This window comes from Zingiber officinale, chromosome 6B (assembly GCF_018446385.1).
Source record: "Zingiber officinale cultivar Zhangliang chromosome 6B, Zo_v1.1, whole genome shotgun sequence".
In the NCBI taxonomy this organism is placed as follows: domain Eukaryota; kingdom Viridiplantae; phylum Streptophyta; class Magnoliopsida; order Zingiberales; family Zingiberaceae; genus Zingiber; species Zingiber officinale.
In genome coordinates, this window is record NC_055996.1 from 90,467,855 (window position 1) to 90,486,177 (window position 18,323).

The 18,323-nt window shown below is 35.5% G+C and overlaps 1 protein-coding gene across 2 annotated transcripts; it reads left to right on the forward strand.

Annotated features, from left to right (window-relative positions):
- Window positions 1-2,344: 2,344 nt before the first annotated feature.
- Window positions 2,345-11,479, forward strand: LOC121993090 (probable LRR receptor-like serine/threonine-protein kinase At1g56140). Of its 2 annotated transcripts, none has more exons than XM_042547761.1 (24): window positions 2,345-2,568; window positions 2,752-2,932; window positions 3,630-3,701; window positions 4,084-4,155; window positions 4,239-4,310; window positions 4,489-4,560; window positions 4,652-4,723; window positions 4,795-4,866; window positions 5,821-5,892; window positions 6,093-6,164; window positions 6,244-6,315; window positions 6,459-6,530; window positions 6,637-6,702; window positions 6,817-6,882; window positions 7,093-7,137; window positions 7,240-7,307; window positions 7,415-7,794; window positions 8,195-8,396; window positions 8,468-8,641; window positions 8,717-8,835; window positions 9,078-9,300; window positions 9,392-9,623; window positions 9,709-9,856; window positions 9,977-11,479. In XM_042547761.1, the coding sequence occupies exons 1-24, from the start codon at window positions 2,424-2,426 to the stop codon at window positions 10,370-10,372; spliced, it is 3,165 nt and encodes a 1,054-aa protein (XP_042403695.1). In that variant the 5' UTR covers window positions 2,345-2,423; the 3' UTR covers window positions 10,373-11,479. The 2 variants fall into 2 exon arrangements, with proteins under 2 accessions (XP_042403695.1, XP_042403696.1); XM_042547762.1 differs by having other exon boundaries at window positions 2,349-2,568; window positions 7,243-7,307; window positions 9,090-9,300.
- The last annotated feature ends 6,844 nt before the right edge of the window (window positions 11,480-18,323 follow it).

Below are 18,323 nucleotides of genomic sequence, written 5' to 3' on the forward strand. Positions count from 1 at the left end.
TGCATCAAAGGTAAAATAATTGAGTTTACAAATTATTTTTCCTAATATTTTCTGAAATTTGAGAATGTTGAAAGCAAGAAGTACAGTCAACAAAGCTTGTTGCGGTCAACCTTCATTTACCATATTTTTCATGGTTTAATTTCAAGTCTATGCTTCGTGGATCTACACTTTCTCCCGCACTACTGATTGATCATGATTTGACAACACAGAATTCACAAAGAATACGACGAACAAATATTATTTTAGTTGGGCAATTGATCTAGAGATGCCTCGGTCCAGTACAATTACAAGCCATTCACATTAGTTTTTCCCAAAATAATTGCCATTGTTTTCTGGTTAAAATTCTCTAGAAAATAACTTTGTAAACAATGTTTTCATCGATTTTAAAGTCGTGAGTTCATTTGCAACAGGAGAATTTTAAAAAGAAAAATGATATACTCAAGAAAAAAAATTTAAGGAAAAGTTCAAGAATAGACACATAAGGATAGACACATAAAATGATGGGATCTACAAAAAGTGAAATGGTGAGCCATGATTTTATGTGTCTATCCTTGAACTTTTCCTTCAATTTTTTTCCTTGAGCATATCATTGTTCTTTTAAAAAATCTTTGTAAAATTTTGTGTAAGTTCATTTCCAACTGAAGAATAATTTTCATGTAAATTATATATGCTAGTATTATCAGTAGTCATATATGATTTACTTTCTCAGTGTTGATCTAAAAATAAATTTGTAGAAATGTTGACAATGAATTACTTTTTACCACATGTATTAGTACTAGTCTAAAAAAAATAACTCAAAGAGGAGAGGAGGAGATCTAAAATTCATTAAATCTAACTTTTTGAGTAGTATTCAATCGAAATCAAATTTCTTACAGGGAAGAATGTGTTTATATTATGTCATCAATGCACAAGTACAAGGTCTTTTGACGATTTATGGAGGTTTATAATATGAAATCAACTTTCACATGAGTACAAAGTCAATAAGGGTTTAAATCCATGCACATATTATAACTTAATAAGAAATAAAAATATTAAAGAGAAAGTTAAAATTAAATTAGGCAAAGAAAATTTGATTAGGAATAATAAAATATATTTAAAATATACATAATAATAATATGGTAGAGAATCAAATAATTGATCATATTTAATTAGAAAATTGTTTAATTTTATTATAAGGGAAGGGTGAAATAAAAAATACGAAAACTTCTGATAAAAAGTCCTCCCCTATTTACTTTATTAAAAAAAAAATAAACTTCACGGAATTTCATGATAAATTTTTTTAATCATTGTATTATTATGTTTGATCATTTTCTACTAGCGGTCCATTCAAATTTCACTACTGCAATCAGTGCACCATAGCCCAGTCATTGGTCTTACTGTCGGCTGCCTCTGCCCGCTTATCCCAATTTAAATTATAATCTAGATGGAAAAATGAATGAGAAATCATGACTAATTAGACTTGATCCGCCGCAATTTCATTATGAACCGATCCATAAAAAGTGACCAAGGATCCGGTCTCACCCTACGCCGCCACAGCCAACAACCCTCCGACGACCGGCGTGAGGAGACAGCAGTCATATGTTGATTGAGAAGTTCCCCGAAACAGCAGTCATATGTCGACTCTGAGTGACAAGGAAAGAAGTGGTTGGATTCACTTGCGTTTTACTTATTCAGAAAATTACGACTCCCTTCCGAAATCAAATGCTTTAGTTGACTGGACAAGGAGACTCACCATCTCACCGCACACAATTCTGTCTTCTGAATAAAAAACTAAGAAAGTCTGTGAGCCTTGTTCAAACATGGAAGCTTCATTTTGGCGGACGAACAGTTGATAATTAATTATAATGCTAGTTTTCTTTCAATAAAAACATTATATTCGATTCTGAAAGTATGTCTTTCTCTCTCGTAATTTATTTTTTCCGTATTAGGTCCGGACGGATTGACGGAGCGCTGAGGACACGAAAGTCTGTCTTCCTTTTGGTCCCACGAAAAGAAGGGATGGACCTTATCCCATTGCATATCAAATTATAATAACCCAACTTGTCGTTAAGCAGCTCGATCGGCTTTCTTCTTCTTCTTCTTCACAGCCAACTTCCAAGGTTAACAATGGCGTTCTCCTTCACGGTCCTGTACTGTTTGCTGCTCTGTGCGTCGCTGGGGAGAGCAGCGGCCCAAACTCAGCCTAAGACAGATCCTGCTGAAGGTATCTATATACATGTGTGTCTTCTCAGCTAAATCAATATTTTTATAAAAAAAAATGTCTTTTTTTAATGACTTTATTTATTTATTTTAATGAATTGTTGAATTAATAGCGTTGTGGATCGAAGGGCAACAATATAATTATCCCATTTTAGTGATGAAGTAGTTTATTCAAAAACATTAGTCTCGGTATCCGAATCCACCACGCTCGTAAACACACTCGGATGTGGAATGGATTTCGAGTAGATTCTGGTTTTGATCCTCTTTGCCCTTTTCCTTCACTGGGTTCGAGTAGATCCGCTCGTCTCTGGAATGGATTTCGTTCAAGCTCCTTTCTCAACGGTGTAATCTCCCCTCCATTTCTTCAAGGTCTTTACATTATCCTTCACTCGATATTTCATATTTATGTCCTGTGGCTCTGTGCTATGGTAAGAATTCTTTGCAGTTTAGTAAAAATGTTGTATATTTTAAGAAGTATGGCTCTTATATGGTAACACGATGAAAATGCCTAATTTTACCATAGCTAACTTGAGTTTATTGAAATGCTGCTAGTTGTGGCGTTGAACTCAATTCTAGGGAGTTGGAGTCTGAAGGCATCGTCAAAATGGAATTTTAGTGGCGAACCGTGCAGTGGTGCTGCAGTGGATGAAACTAGCATAGATAATGCCGACTTCAACCCAGGAATCAAATGCGACTGCGGTTTCAGCAACAACACCTGCCATATCACTAAGCTGTACGATAAAATAATGTGAATTTAGAGATATTTCTTAGTTTAGAGTTTCTATTACTCTTCTTTATGGGTATTCGATTTACCAGTCGTTTACCAAATCGTTGGCAATTTTATGTCATCTTGTGTCACAAATGCTGATTTTCCTATCCAAAGAAAGGGGAATGAAATCACATACAAGTATGCAACAATCACGTGTCGGTAATTTATGGTTCTTATGGTAAATCTATCTCCTGTTTGGAATATGATTGACATAGTAATGCTTCAGTTTTTGTTGAAGAACTGGAAAATCAATGTGACTGATTGAGCATTCAACTTGTCTGCCTCAATTACTAGTTTTGCTTAATTCTATCTTAATCCCATTTCATTCATATAGAAATCATAAGCATTATACTTATTATGTTTGGATCAGCCCTATATGTACCAACATTTTCAATCACTAGGGTTCAATGGCGCATGATTCATTGCAATATATTTAATTTTAGCCTCACTTATTGTCATGAATGGCCTACTAATGATGTAGTATAGTTTTAAATCACAAGTTTTGGCATCACCACACTTAATCACATTTAACATGCACAAATAGTGTTTGAACCATTGCTAAACAGGAGCAAGAACCTCATACACGTGTTCGTTTTTTTTTTTTTGAGAATTTTTTCCTTTTCCTATAAATATGTGTAAATTTTATTCATGCTACTTTCAGAAAGGTATTTTCCTTGGATGTGACCGGACCTATTCCGCTAGAGCTGCAGAATCTACCCTACCTCACTAATTTGTAAGATAGTTTATGTTCTTGATCGTGTAATTTAATTTTCACTTGTCTTTGAAGATAAACGGTTTCCAACTCTCTACATATCATATATTGTCATGCTATGCCTGAGGTTGATCCATTGAATAGTTGTCTTCAGTTGGCTCACACTATCTAAAGTAGCATCAAAATGAGAACTTAACTATACAATATACCTTAATCGAGAAACCAAAACCAAGCATAATTAGTTAGCATGATCAACTTGATAACCAAGCTAGAATTGAAGGTAACACATGGAATATGCGTACAAATGTGGAAAGCATATAAAGAGAAGCATGAATAATTATCCACAGTCTATCATGGCAATACTATAGAAATTGCTTGATTATGGCAAATATATCTATTGCAGAAATTTAGGGAAGAACTGCCTCACTGGTCCTCTGCCTGCATTTTTTGGGAATTTTACTGGGATGGAATACTTGTAAGAATTTTTCACTTAATAAATGATCTAATTTTATTTTTCATTATCACTGTCTTCTAATCAGTTCATATGATCATCGTTAGGACTGTAGGGGTTAATGACTTGTCAGGGCCAATACCAAAGGAACTTGGGAACCTTCAGAAGTTGATCTCTCTGTAAATATTTTTTTTAACTTTTCCCTGAGAGATTGTTTTCTTCCTTGTTTTTCATTTCTGGCATAAAGTTTCTGAAATAAATGATCACATCCTAAAGTACATGATTAATAATATAATGACCATTAAATTTGCACCTTCTGTCAAGTTTCTAAAGGAAAAGGTAAAAATACTTTTGCAGGGGTTTGGGAAACAATAACTTCACTGGTTCTATTCCTGCAGAATTTGGGAATTTGACCAACCTAGAACAATTGTCAGTTTTTCTTGCCTCTTGAATTTCCAATCTCAATTACCTTACAGCATAATTGATACATGCTGAACTCCTTTGTTCTACTGATGGATAGGTATGTGGATAGTGCTGGACTTAGCGGTGAACTACCTCCAACTCTGTCTGATCTTAAAACCTTGATGATATTGTAAGTTCAACTAATGTCTAAACTGGCCATATTATAGTTTAGTCCAACATGGAATCTCATTCTTTCTTCAGGCGGGCTTCAGACAATAGTTTCACAGGAAGAATACCTGATTACATAGGGGGATGGAGCAACCTAATCAGCTTGTAAGATTCAATATTTCATTCTGGAATCTCTCAAGCCATGAGTTCCAACTATTTAGAAAAACTATACATGCATCAAATCTTGCTATTGAACTTCTATTTCATGATAAATATTAGTTTCAGAATGGACTTTATAACGAAAGCATGTTTCTTCAGATGATGCCAGCTTTTTATCATAATTTAGATTTCAAAGTTGTCAAAATGAATATCAAGATCGGGATTAAATAGTAAAGAATCTCAAGTATTATGTTATATTGGATTGATTAGATCATCAGAAGTTGTATGAAACATTTTAACATATAAGAACATTATTTTCTATGCAAGATAACTAAGGATATTTGAAAACTTATGAAAGATGCATATCATATTTCATTAAATACCATTATTATTAGCAATACACAATTTAAGTAATAAATAAAATAAAAGGTTAATAAAATTCTACATAGCGGACAATATATTATCATAACAACAATCATAATGATATTTGATTATCAATACACACCTTATGTTTATTAGATTATTAATGAGTAATTAAATCATATTTAATAATGTTAATTTAATTTAAAAAGGTCAAAATAAATAATAAAAGTATATTCATTAATGTATAAATACTAATTAATATTATATTATTAATATATTATTTATAAAAGAAGATGGAGGGTTGCATTAGATCATGATAACCTATGTAAATTGTCAACCCAAATGTTAATCTTAACCACCAGATAAATGGCAGGATAAGAATCATGTCTTTAATCCAATTATTGAGTTTCCTAACTTGTTTCAATTAGTTTAGCCTTAAGAAGAGGATTCTGCAACAACGACAGATGTTAATTAAATATTTTCATTATGTAACATGTACATCTCTATTCTATGTTCATTGTCCCTTAAACTGCAATTTGGTATGTGATCATGTTTCATAGACAATTCGAATACTAGTTTTACTATTTTTCTTCATAGGCGCCTCCAAGGTAACTCCTTTGAAGGTCCACTTCCTGCAACATTTTCTAACCTCACCCAAATGACTGAACTGTAAGTTGTTTTCTATAATGAATCAAGTGAGATTCTTTTCTTGGTGCAAACTAAATTCAGTTCCTCAAGTGCTATGAATGTGTTAGATTACTCTAATTATTGCGTATAATGTTTCAGATTCACACAAAGCATCATATTTCTAAAGATCCAGAAATATAAATTCTTAATTGATTAAGAAAATATTGAACTTTCTTATGCAGAAGAATAGGAGAGATAATAAATGGGAGCTCTTCTTTGGAATTTATTAGTAACTTGACATCTTTGAGCACTTTGTAAGTTAACCTGGTTAAATTTGTTTTCTTGTTTAGCTTAGGCTTCATGTCCCATATAACGTCTTAATTATTTTTGTAGAGTGTTAAGAAACTGCAAGATTTCTGATTCTATTCCACAAGACTTCTCACGATACACAAGTTTAAAGGATCTGTAAGCTTCTTATGCCTTGTATATGAGCTGTCAATTTGTGTAATGTTCACTGATGTTTTAGACTTCTAGTAGTGGATCTCAGCATTTTATTTAATTTCCATCTGGCCAGTGATTTCACCATTCATAACTATTTGCTTCTGCAGAGATTTGAGTTTCAACAATATAACAGGCCAAGTTCCTCAATCTCTCTTCAGTTTAAGTTCACTTCAATACTTGTGAGAAATTCTCAATTAGTCCTTCACACTTAATTTACCATATTTTTCTGGTCTGGATTGATTGCTTTTTGAACTTAAAGTCTTTACTCATCTACTCCTTAATCAGATTCCTTGGCAACAACAGCCTATCTGGTAACCTACCAGCGGAAAAGAGTAATTCATTAATGAACATGTATGTTTCTTGTTGCTTATGGCTTCAAACCTAGGTTTAAATTTCCATCTAGTTTAATTTCCTTATATGTATTCTTCTGATTCTTATTATGTAGACTTTTGTGTTTCTTTGCAGTGACCTATCATACAATTATTTATCAGGAAGCTTCCCCTCTTGGGTTAATCAACATAATCTAGAATTGTATGTGGTACACAAGAATCTTCTTTGATCCTATAAAAATCAGTTAATTCTAGCATTGTTTATGGAAATATTATCAATTAGAGCATCTGCTAACTCATTGTCTTCAAGTACTCTTGAGCTTTAGTCAGACTAAAATGTTTTCATCATAACAGTTTAGTTAGCTTCTTTATGTGTTTTCATCACTTTTTTCTCTTAATCTTGGGTATCCAGGAACTTGGTGGCAAACAACTTTGTTATTGATGCTTCAAACAGCAGGTACTTAATACAAAAAAAAATGTCCCAAGTGTTGTGTTTTTTTTTTTTGTGTGTAATGTATCTTTGTTTTTAAATCATTTTTCTTATGTTTGGTGATCTAAGCAGCCAATTGCCTTTGGGGTTAAAATGCCTTCAGCGTGATATCCCATGCAATCGTGGTTCTCCAAACTGTGAGAAACTACAACTTTGTTCACTAATAATTATGTGTTAACTCCTCTTGATAGAAACTTATTCAAACATTCATATTGATTCAGCATTATCTTTAAAATAATTTCAGATTATTCCTTTGGTATATTATGTGGAGGTAGTAGTCCGGTTAAATCTTCTGATGACACTGTGTATGAGACAGACAATGCAAATCTCTCAAGTGCATCATACTATGTGACAGACCCAGTTAAATGGGGTATCAGCAGTGTTGGAAATTTTTTAGATGCTGCCAATGCTAATTATATAATTAACCTTGCAACTGTATTCGAGAATACTCTAGACCCAGATCTATTTCACAATGCTAGAATGTCTCCATCTTCACTGCGATATTATGGTTTTGGTCTTCAAAATGGAAATTACTCCATCAAGCTTCAATTCTCAGAGTTTATGATCCTTGGACCAACTACTTGGAAAAGTTTGGGTAGAAGGGTTTTCGATATCTATATTCAGGTATGACTTTTGAAACTGAATTTGCAGCAATCTACTCTATTGAAATGATTTGCATTACAAATAAAAAAAAATATAGTAAAGTCGAGAACAAATAACGCATCACATGCCTGAGTCAAAACTAACTCTGATGTTGCAACAATGTTTGACTGATCTTGTACAATGCGTATGATTTTCTAATTTAACTATAAATTTTTAGTTATTTTAACATTATGTTTCCCAAGAGACTTCAAAAAAGTCAAATAACAGCTTGCAGGAGTAAGAAAAGTTTCTATTCTTTCCACATTAACCAGAGAATGCTTTAAATGATTTCTAAGAAGAACATACAATCATTGAACTGTTACAATTTGCCTGAAGTTACTGATTCTATATGTTCCTTTCCTGTATATCTTGACTGTTATAGGGTGATCTTAGAGAAAAGGACTTTGATATAAGAAAGGAAGCTGGTGGGAGATCTTTTAGAGCTGTTGTTAAGGAATACATTTCTCCAGTAACAAACAATTTTCTTGAAATCCATTTCTTTTGGGCTGGAAAGGGTACTTGCTGCACACCGTATAGAGGATATTATGGCCCTTCCATCTCTGCTATCAGTGTATACCCTCATGGTAGTCACGCAAAACAGAATTTCACTTTCTTATTTGATATGGCTAACTCCTAATATTTAGAACGATTGCAGATTTTACACCCACTGTATCAAACATACCATATACAGCAAGCCCTGAAAATGGTCCTAAGCATAAGGGTTTAATTGCTGGTGTTTTGGCTGGTGTTGCTGTTGTAGTGTTCTTAGCTATATGTGCAACCTTTATGTTAATTCAAAGACATAAAAGGATAAATGAACAATCTAAAGGTACTTGTCAGCATATAAATCACTCATACCATAGTTGAATTAACATTTTAGATCTCTTTGCAAAATGTTCTGCAGTATTAAAAGGACTAGATGTGAAACCTTACACCTTTAGTTATGCTGAACTGAGGGCTGCAACCGAAGACTTCAATCCTGCCAATATATTGGGAGAAGGAGGTTTTGGCCCAGTGTTTAAGGTAAGTATATTTTGTTCAGTGTCTTCTCTGCATCATCTGTCTTGATTCAATTACATAATTTGGATGACTAACAATTTTTTTAAGAGCATTGTGCATTTAAGTTATTACCTAAATTAAAGAAGGAATTAGTATTGGTCAATAATTTAATGGTGAAGTGAAGATTGTTATTTGCTGTATTTTTACAACTAAGTTACCAATCCTTTATCCATACAATAATAAGTTGGATTTATTGAAGCAAATAGGCTAACATGCAGGGCACACTGAGCAATGGAAGAAAAGTAGCCGTTAAGAAACTCTCAGCAACGTCTTACCAAGGAAAGGCCCAATTCTTGACAGAGATTGCAGTTATATCTGCTGTGCAACATCGAAACCTTGTAAAATTGCACGGCTGCTGTGTCGATGAAGAAAACCGGATTTTGGTGTATGAGTACCTAGAAAACTGTAGCCTTGATCAAATAATTTTTGGTATGTTGCGATTGATGCTTAATAAATCATGGAAGGATAGTTACATGTATGAATGAGTTTGAGTCCGACTGTGGAGTAAATGATTTTGCAGGGAAGAGAGATTTACACCTTGATTGGCCAAAGCGTTTCAATATATTATTGGGTGTAGCAAAAGGTTTAACTTATCTCCACGAGGAATCAAGCGTTCGTATTGTGCATAGAGATGTCAAAGCTAGTAATATTCTACTTGATGCCGATCTTAACCCTAAAATCTCAGACTTCGGTCTAGCTAAGCTCTATGATGACAAGATTTCTCACATTAGCACAAGGGTTGCTGGTACAATGTAAGTGCTAGTGTGCTACTTCACCTGGTATTGATTTTACACTATAAACTAATATTTGCTAATTACTGATATTGATTATGTTAAGTGGCTATCTGGCACCGGAGTATGCCCTGAGAGGGCATCTTACCGAGAAAGCTGATGTCTTTGCTTTCGGAGTGCTGGCATTGGAGGTTGTTAGCGGAAGGCCCAACTCTGATCGACTTGATCAAGAGACAATTTACCTTCTTGAATGGGTATGTATAACTAAATCTCAACATTTTAGATCTGATTAATTGTATTTACTTATTCCTTGAAATGAATTATGGGTCTAGCGTTTTTTAAAAAAATCTCAGCTGACCAAATTCCTGTCTTAGGCCTGGAATCTACATGAGAACAATCAAAAAATAGAGGCGGTGGATCGAAGCCTAACATCATTTGACGAGGAAGAGGTCAACCGGGTCATTGGAGTAGCTCTACTTTGTACCCAAGCATTACCAGCGCATCGACCACCGATGTCACGGGTCGTGGCTATGCTTGTTGGGGATCTAGAAATCATGGATGTGACCGAGAGGCCTTCTTATTTGCTCCTGTGGCAAAGTAGGGATGTGAGCAGCAGCTCTATAACCCCCGGGAATTCTGATGCTTCGTACCGAAAACATGGAACAGAGCGATCTAGCTCGAGCTTTCCAGTTTGGAGCACTGACAGTGTGGAAACCAGAATTTTGTCTGTCGAATCGATTGGAAATACTAGCATCGACGAGGGAAGGTGAACTGGATCGCTATGGCTCAGACTTCTGTTAATTCAAGGTTCGACTCTGTTATACTGAATTCATGATCGTATCAACTGAATTTCTAATTTGTATGGTTTGCTAAATTTCTAATTTGTATGATTTGCTCAAGTTTGTAGAGTGAATTATATTACATGTTTGAGTTCATGACCACCAATTCCAACATACATACATGTACTAGAGATTAAATTAGTTAGAAAATCTCTTTTAAAATTGAAAATTGATATAAATATTGTGTTGCATTATAGGTAAGGGAAAAAAATGGAAAAAATAGTTGAGTTTACAATTTTTTTCCTAAATATTTTCTGAAATTTGAGATTGTTGAAAGCAAGAAGTAGGACAAAGCGTGTATCATCAACCTTCATTTACCATATTTTCCATGGTTTAATTAATTTCAAGTCAACCCTTCGTCGATCTACGCTTTCTCCCGCACTACTGATTGGTCATAATTTGATAACACAACTAGCGATGAGGACCATTATCTTTGATCAATAATTCACAAAGAATCTTTGCTCCAAAAGAGTGGCTTTGACTTTAGACATATCCTTTCTTCTGCTTTCGGTGCTGGGTGGATGGAAGTCAACGGTCAACTCCACTCAATTCGGCTACATAAATCTGGGAAACAACGAGCCTAATTCAATCAGTGAAGGAAAGAAGAGGGCGAGGAGTAGTGCAACTCATGGGGAGGAGGAAGGAGGATGGAGTGCCAAAAGGCTATGTGCCGATGATCGTCGGAAAAGAAAAAGAGGAGAGATTTTTGGTGCCCACTAAACTCTTAAAGGATCCGTTTTTCGCAGCGTTGCTGAAAATGGCCGAGCAGGAGTTTGGGTACGCGCAGCCAGGAGTTCTTCGCATCCCGTGTGAGACTGAACAATTCAGATCAGTGGTCGATGCCGCAACTAAGAAGGCCAAATCGTAGCGTTTCATTTTCTTTCTCAATGCAATTGTCCGATGCTAGGATCTTTGATCAAATCAAATTTTCAGAAATTTATGAGTAATTAGAGAAGATTTTGTACACGAGTTAACGGTTAAAGTTATACAGATATTTGTATATGCACTCGAGAAAAATGAAAGTGTCTATTTCTTCCATACATGTTTTCAAATATTATGCAATTTACATATAGTTCAATTATATCACCCGCCTTGTTTCTTGGCTTTGCTTCATCTAGCCGAAACTTAAAGACGCGATGAAATATAATTTTCGTAAAACTATACAACTAAAACCGAGCCAAACTTGACCCGGTCTGAGATCGTGCCAAGCTAATTGGGATTCCAACACATTGAAACCTTTACAAACAATTTAATGATGAGTTCTTTATTATCAATCCTAACCAAGTCAAACTTGACCTGATCTAAGTATAAGTCTAGTGGTCCCAAATAGTGTAAATTAAAGCTTGAGACTCTAATTGATCGAAACCTTTACCGATAATTTAATGATGAATTCATTATTATTATTTCTTGACTGTGTCTTTAGGTCACGTCTGCTTGCGGTCTGATGTGGACTCACACTAGTAGATTTTCGAGGACTGTGATCAGGACGCAAGTCATTCGGATTAACCTTTTTCCCAATATAATTGCCAATGTAATTTTTTTTTTCTTAGATGGCTACACCTTTGATCAAAATTCTCTAAGAATACCTTTGTAGACAGAGTTTTCATCAATTTTAATTAAAGTCATAAGTTCATCTGCATCTGAGGAGCTTAGACGAGTAATTAATTAATAGCTTTATATATATATCACCTTTAAATTTTGTCTTAGATAAGGAGATCAGAAAAGAAAATTGAATATGTATCACGTCACTATGCCCGATCGATCGACGACTTAGGATGACATGATCTATTAGATTTTTAAAGTGATCTATATTATTTATTTAATAATTTAAAATTTTAATCTTTTATAAGATAGTAGATTATATTCATCATCAATATAATTAATTAACTACTTAACTACTGCTTAAAAATTTAACTCCTTTAACTTACGTTAAGACTTTTTTATTCAATTATCAACATAATTGGTTTAACCTTTAAAATATCCATTTTGGAAAAGAAAAAATATTGGATTTTTTTTTTTTTTTTGAGAAATTTTGTTTGTTAACCCCCAAATCACTTAAAATATCACACATCCAAAGTAACCACATTCCAGATTATATCACTATTTGTTAATACGGTGGGAATTCATTATTTAAGTTAAATAGAATTAAATAATATAATCTTAAATAGTGATGTAGCATCAATTCAACATGACTTTTTAAACTTCAAATGATCATAACTTTTGACACAGAATTCGGAATCAAACTCTATCAAATCTATGCATAATTTGAAAATTTACATTTATTATTTGTGTCTATAAGAATCATAGTTAGTCTATAACCGTATCCAGTTTTATTAATTTTAATTTCTAGAAATTTTTTTTTATGAAAAGATCTTTTTTTTCTTTTCTCTATAAGATTAAAATTAAAGTACATATATTAAGTTTTTTTTCTTAATTATATGGTCTAAAATTTATATAAACATACTTATAATCGGATGGAATCAAACTCTTATATATATATATATATATATATATATATATATATATATATATATATATATATATGCTGGGCGACGCTTTGTGCGCGACCTTGAGCGACGCGCAGACGTGACACCGCCAACTCGATTTCACTACAAATAAAATAATCCACAAAAGTTACTCTCTCCCTTTCTCGTCTTTGTTCAAAATTTCGGCGACGCTTATTACCAAAAATAAAATCTCCCTCGCCGCTCTCTCTCTCTCCTCTCTCTCCTCCGCTCCGTCCTCCGGCGTCCGTCCTCCGGGCGACCTGACGCTTCCCTGGAAAGTTCAATATTTTTTGTCTAGCTCGCCGCTCCCCCCCCCCCCCTTCCCTCGATCCCTCCGTTGAAACTCGTCCCTCGCGCTCTCGGGCGGAAAGTTGCTCCGGCGTCTTCAATCGCAGGTCTACTGTGAGATCCTACCATCTCACTCCAATTTAATTTCTTAATCCACACCGTTATTACCTTGTGAAATCGGTATAAAAATAGTTGTAATAATTATATAAAGATGCACCGCGGCTTTGCTCCAATTTCTAACCGTTGCATCAACTACTACGACTGATGAAACCGTGCTTGTAGGATATGACTTGGATTGGTCGTGGTAGAAGGTTGGAAGGACTTATGCTACGACCTGGATGGTCGACGACTCCAACAACCGCCTGCTCTCCGGTGGACTTTCATTTGCTGCTACAAGGTGTAGCAGCTTCATGGGGAGGAAGCTGCTACAACGTGTAGTAGTTAACTGTGCATGAAGCTGTCACACCTTGTAGCAGCTACCTTGATATTTTCTAGCAGAGATTAACGTACTCGGTACCGGCCCATAGTTTTCATATTGTCTTTATCAACCCGATTCAAAAATTATTTTTAAAAAAAAATTTCACTGCTTTAGCGCCTTTCCTGCTACAGATTGATTGGAATTCTCTCTCCTTCGCTCCCTCCGTCTCCCTCGTCTTCGTCGAAGGTCATCCGGCTGACCACTTGGGCCCCTGCCGGGAAAGTGAAAGGTCGGCTGCACCAACCGCCTGCTCTCCGGTGGACTTTCATTTTGCTGCTACAAGGTGTAGCAGCTTCATGGGGAGGAAGCTGCTACAACGTGTAGCAGTTAACTGTGCATGAAGCTGCCACACCTTGTAGCAGCTAACTTGGTTAGTCGGATTTCAAGCTCCTCTATCTTCTAGCATATATTAACACTACACTTTAGCCATTAACCCTCTATTTTCAGCAACAATGTTGGTTTGTCGGTCTTCTAGCAGGCCTATTTTCTGGCAGAGATTAACCCAGTAGCAGAGTTTTCATCTTGCTAAAAAAATGTGAAAATGTAAGATGCGATGTTGCACCGGCTTTACCTTGTTTTTGTGCCACGCGTTGAAGCAGTTACTTCGACTAATAAGCACTACACATTGTAGCAGTTACCTCAACATGTAGCTGCCACAACTTGTTGCAGCTAATGTGGTAAGGCCCATTTTTAGTAGCAGTATTTTTGTAATAAGATTAACCCCAAAAATATTTACTGGCCATGTCTTTAATTAAAATTGCTTAATATTTGATTTAAAAATATTTCAGATGCTTCAGCGCCTTTGATTTTATTTGCTTTGTTGCGACGCGGTGTAGCAGCTACCTCTGTTAATAACTGCAACACCTTGTAGCAGCTACATCTACATATAGCTGGCAAAACATGTGCCAGCTAAATTCGTAAGTCCTATTGTTGGTAGCCACAGGGACGGATCCAGGAATGAGAGATGGACTGGGCTGATCTCGCATTGGCCGAGTCTGTCAAGAGGTCCGAGGTCACTTTGTATGAGCACATGTACATTACCATTTCTCTTTTATCTATATTTCACCTATTTTAAATTTTTATTGAATAATTTTTCCATTATTTATGAAATTATTAAATTAATTTATGAATAATGATATCTAATTCGTAGACATTGAAAATTTGAAGGTGGTGAAAGGTTTGGCCACTGATGTAGTGTTAGAGAATATGTTGTTAATGGTGTGGTAGAGATAGTTGGTTAGCGAGAGTGGCGCGAGACCATGCTCGAGTGTCTCGCATAGGACCTCCATCCATAATTGTTCGGCTCCGGCGTAGACATAACTCATAAGGGCCAGTGTGGAGGACACGTCTACTACATCATGGCAACCGAGGGTGGCCATGTTGACGACTATGCCTCGAGAGAGGGCCTAGCTATGGAGGTAGTTGTCGTGGCCGCGAGTGAAGGCTTACGTGTGAGACAATGGGAGAATTTAATTTTAAATCAAAAAATGATTAACCAGATTAAGAAACGTCAAATATGGGACGACCAGCCCGACCCCATAAAAGTTTTCCATTGAGTGTCACGGTAAATCGGGAAGGGCTAATGGTAAGCGGTTAAGAAGTCTACCATCCCTTGATTGTACATCCTATTTGGAGTAAAAAATCTCTACAAATATATTATAGATAAGAATTGAACTGATGCATAATCCAAGACAAATTCGATTTTAATTAAATTAATATCTTGATTTTGTCTTCCATCATTTAATTAATTAATTTATTTATTTATATATAAACAACAGTTAATAAGCTAAGAATAATATAATTAAGAAATTTTTTAAAAAATAATTTTAACAAAGATATATCATATAATTTAATCATTATTATTATATTAAATTTTTAATAATTTTTAATGCAGATAAAGCCACATGAGGGCTGGGCTATAGCCCAGTATAGCCCTCACGTGACTTCGTCTCTGGGTAGCCATGATTTTCTTATTGTACACATATTATCAACATGAAAAAAAAAAGTTTTTAAAATTATCTCCTCTGCCTGAGCTGGTTCGGTTAGTTTTTCAATTATTGTGATAATATATATTTATAATGTTCAAATACATTTTTACCCTCATAGATCAAAGTTTTTAACCCTAAACTCGCCGTGTGACAAATATTTCGAAGGAATTTCTTCGATAGTTGTTCGGTGGCCCACAGAGTCTTCATCAATCAACCTCTCTGCTCTGCGACGTTCTTTGTGTCATTCGAAGCTTCGCCTTCATTGTAAGTAATATGTTAGGGTTTATGTTCCAAAGTTTCGGCTACTTGGATATTTTGAATATTTAGGGTTGAGAACCGTCTCTTAGCTGCTAGGGGTTTAATGTTTTTAGGTCGCTCACCAAAGATGGTTTACTTTGAGGGATCAATGAGGTTAAAACAAAAATATATATCTTTCGTGGTGCAGCTCTTGTCGTTGAACTGCTACAAAATGAAACAACTCGCTTAAACACTACAGTCTCCATTGTCTTCTTACATATGTTGCAGCTACTTGACACTAACTGCTACAATGTGTAAAGTACTCATGTTAAGCACAACTAGTCACATTGTTATATATAGGAGAGATTATAGAATTTGTAATGTATTAGATTATGGTTACTTATAACAGTCTCAGGTTTCATATTATGGTTGATAATATAGAGATTATAGACATGGTAATGTATTAGGGTTTGGTTACTACTTACTAATAACAGTATCGGGGTTTATATTATGGTTTATAATATAGAGATTACACATAAGGGAAGTGAGTAGCATTATGAGCTTATGTTTGTGTTTGACAGAACTAAATGGCGAGCCAGAGAACTGCAGCTTCCTGTGCATATCGCAAGAAAGTGCACTGGAAAAGTAACTACCCTCACTTCAAGGGGTTTATATCATCACTCCATATAACCGACCGACAGCTGGAGATGATCAATGGAAGCTCATTTGCTTGGGCATTAGCCATGCCTGAAATTGCAAATATTCATAGTCTTATTCAAAATATTCTCAGGTAATTATATTAGTGAAATGTATGGGTGCTATAACGTGTTATCCTCGTACTAAGTAGCTACTACATTTTGTAGCGGCAACTACCATATATTACTCTATTTGTAAATACTGGATTAAGTTATTATTGCACATATCACTGATCTATCATTTCCACATGGAGCGCATATTAGCTGCTACACTATATGACAATTAGTGAGGATTAGCTGATATACGATGTAGAATCTAATTCGGTGACGTGACGTGATCTGCTAGGGTCACACCGGTCACACGTATTAATACCAAATATATTTATACTCATTAAGAGCTGCTACACGAGATAGCATGCTGCTACAACGTCTGAGCACTACACACATACATCCAATAGATTATAATTTACTGAAACATGGAAGTTACTTACAAACTTTTTAAAGGTAAATAAAACAATAACAAAGAAATACAAATTTGGGTAAATACAACAAGTTGTGGAAGCTACATGTATATGTAAATGCTACAATGTGTGGCAGTTATTAGTCATAGTAGCTGCTACAACGCTTTGCAAACCAAAGAGATTCCGATGTAGCATCACATATCACTTTTTTCAGCGCCTTTAAGCAATATGATATACAACTACAAACAGGTGTAGCAAGTTATTAGTCTAGGAAGATGCTACACCGTATAGCAGCAAACCTAAACACATGGCCCTGTAGAAGCATAAAAAATTTTAAAATTTTTTAAATCTAATGTATATACATGTTCCAATCATCCTGTAGCAGGAAAGGCGCTGAAAGAGCGTAAAGTCATGCATCAAAAATAATTTTTCAATCAAGTTGATATGCACAATATGAAAACTATGGCTAAAGTGTAGTGTTAATCTATGCTAGAAAATAGAGGGGCTAGAAATCCGACTAACCAAGTTAGCTGCTACAAGGTGTGGCAGCTTCATGCACAGTTAACTGCTACACGTTGTAGCAGCTTCCTCCCCATGAAGCTGCTACACCTTGTAGCAGCAAAATGAAAGTCCACCGGAGAGCAGGCGGTTGGTGCAGCCGACCTTTCACTTTCCCTGCAGGGGCCCAAGTGGTCAGCCGGACGACCTTCGACGAAGACGAGGGAGACGGAGGGAGCGAAGGAGAGAGAATTCCAATCAATCTGTAGCAGGAAAAGCGCTGAAGCAGTGAAATTTTTTTTTAAGAATAATTTTTGAATCGAGTTGATAAAGATAATATGAAAACTATGGGTACCGAGTACGTTAATCTCTGCTAGAAAATATCAAGTTAGCTGCTACAAGGTGTGGCAGCTTCATGCACAGTTAACTGCTACACGTTGCAGTAGCTTCCTCCCCATGAAGCTGCTACACCTTGTAGCAGCAAAATGAAAGTCCACCGGAGAGCAGGCGGTTGGTGCAGCCGACCTTTCACTTTCCCGGCAGGGGCCCAAGTGGTCAGCCGGACGACCTTTGACGAAGACGAGGGAGACGGAGGGAGCGAAGGAGAGAGAATTCCAATCAATCTGTAGCAAGAAATGCGCTAAAGCAATGAAGTTTTTTTTTAAGAATAATTTTTAAATCAAGTTGATAAAGACAATATGAAAACTATGGGTACCGAGTACGTTAATCC

What these genes read in the sequence shown, in the direction of transcription:
- LOC121993090 (XM_042547761.1), top strand. Translation starts at nt 2,424, where the DNA reads ATGTGGAATGGATTTCGAGTAGATTCTGGTTTTGATCCTCTTTGCCCT. An exon ending in CTTAAAACCTTGATGATATT is followed by an intron (nt 4,724 to 4,794) that starts GTAAGTTCAACT and finishes TTCTTTCTTCAG; the next exon opens with GCGGGCTTCAGACAATAGTT. An exon ending in TTGACATCTTTGAGCACTTT is followed by an intron (nt 6,165 to 6,243) that starts GTAAGTTAACCT and finishes TTATTTTTGTAG; the next exon opens with AGTGTTAAGAAACTGCAAGA.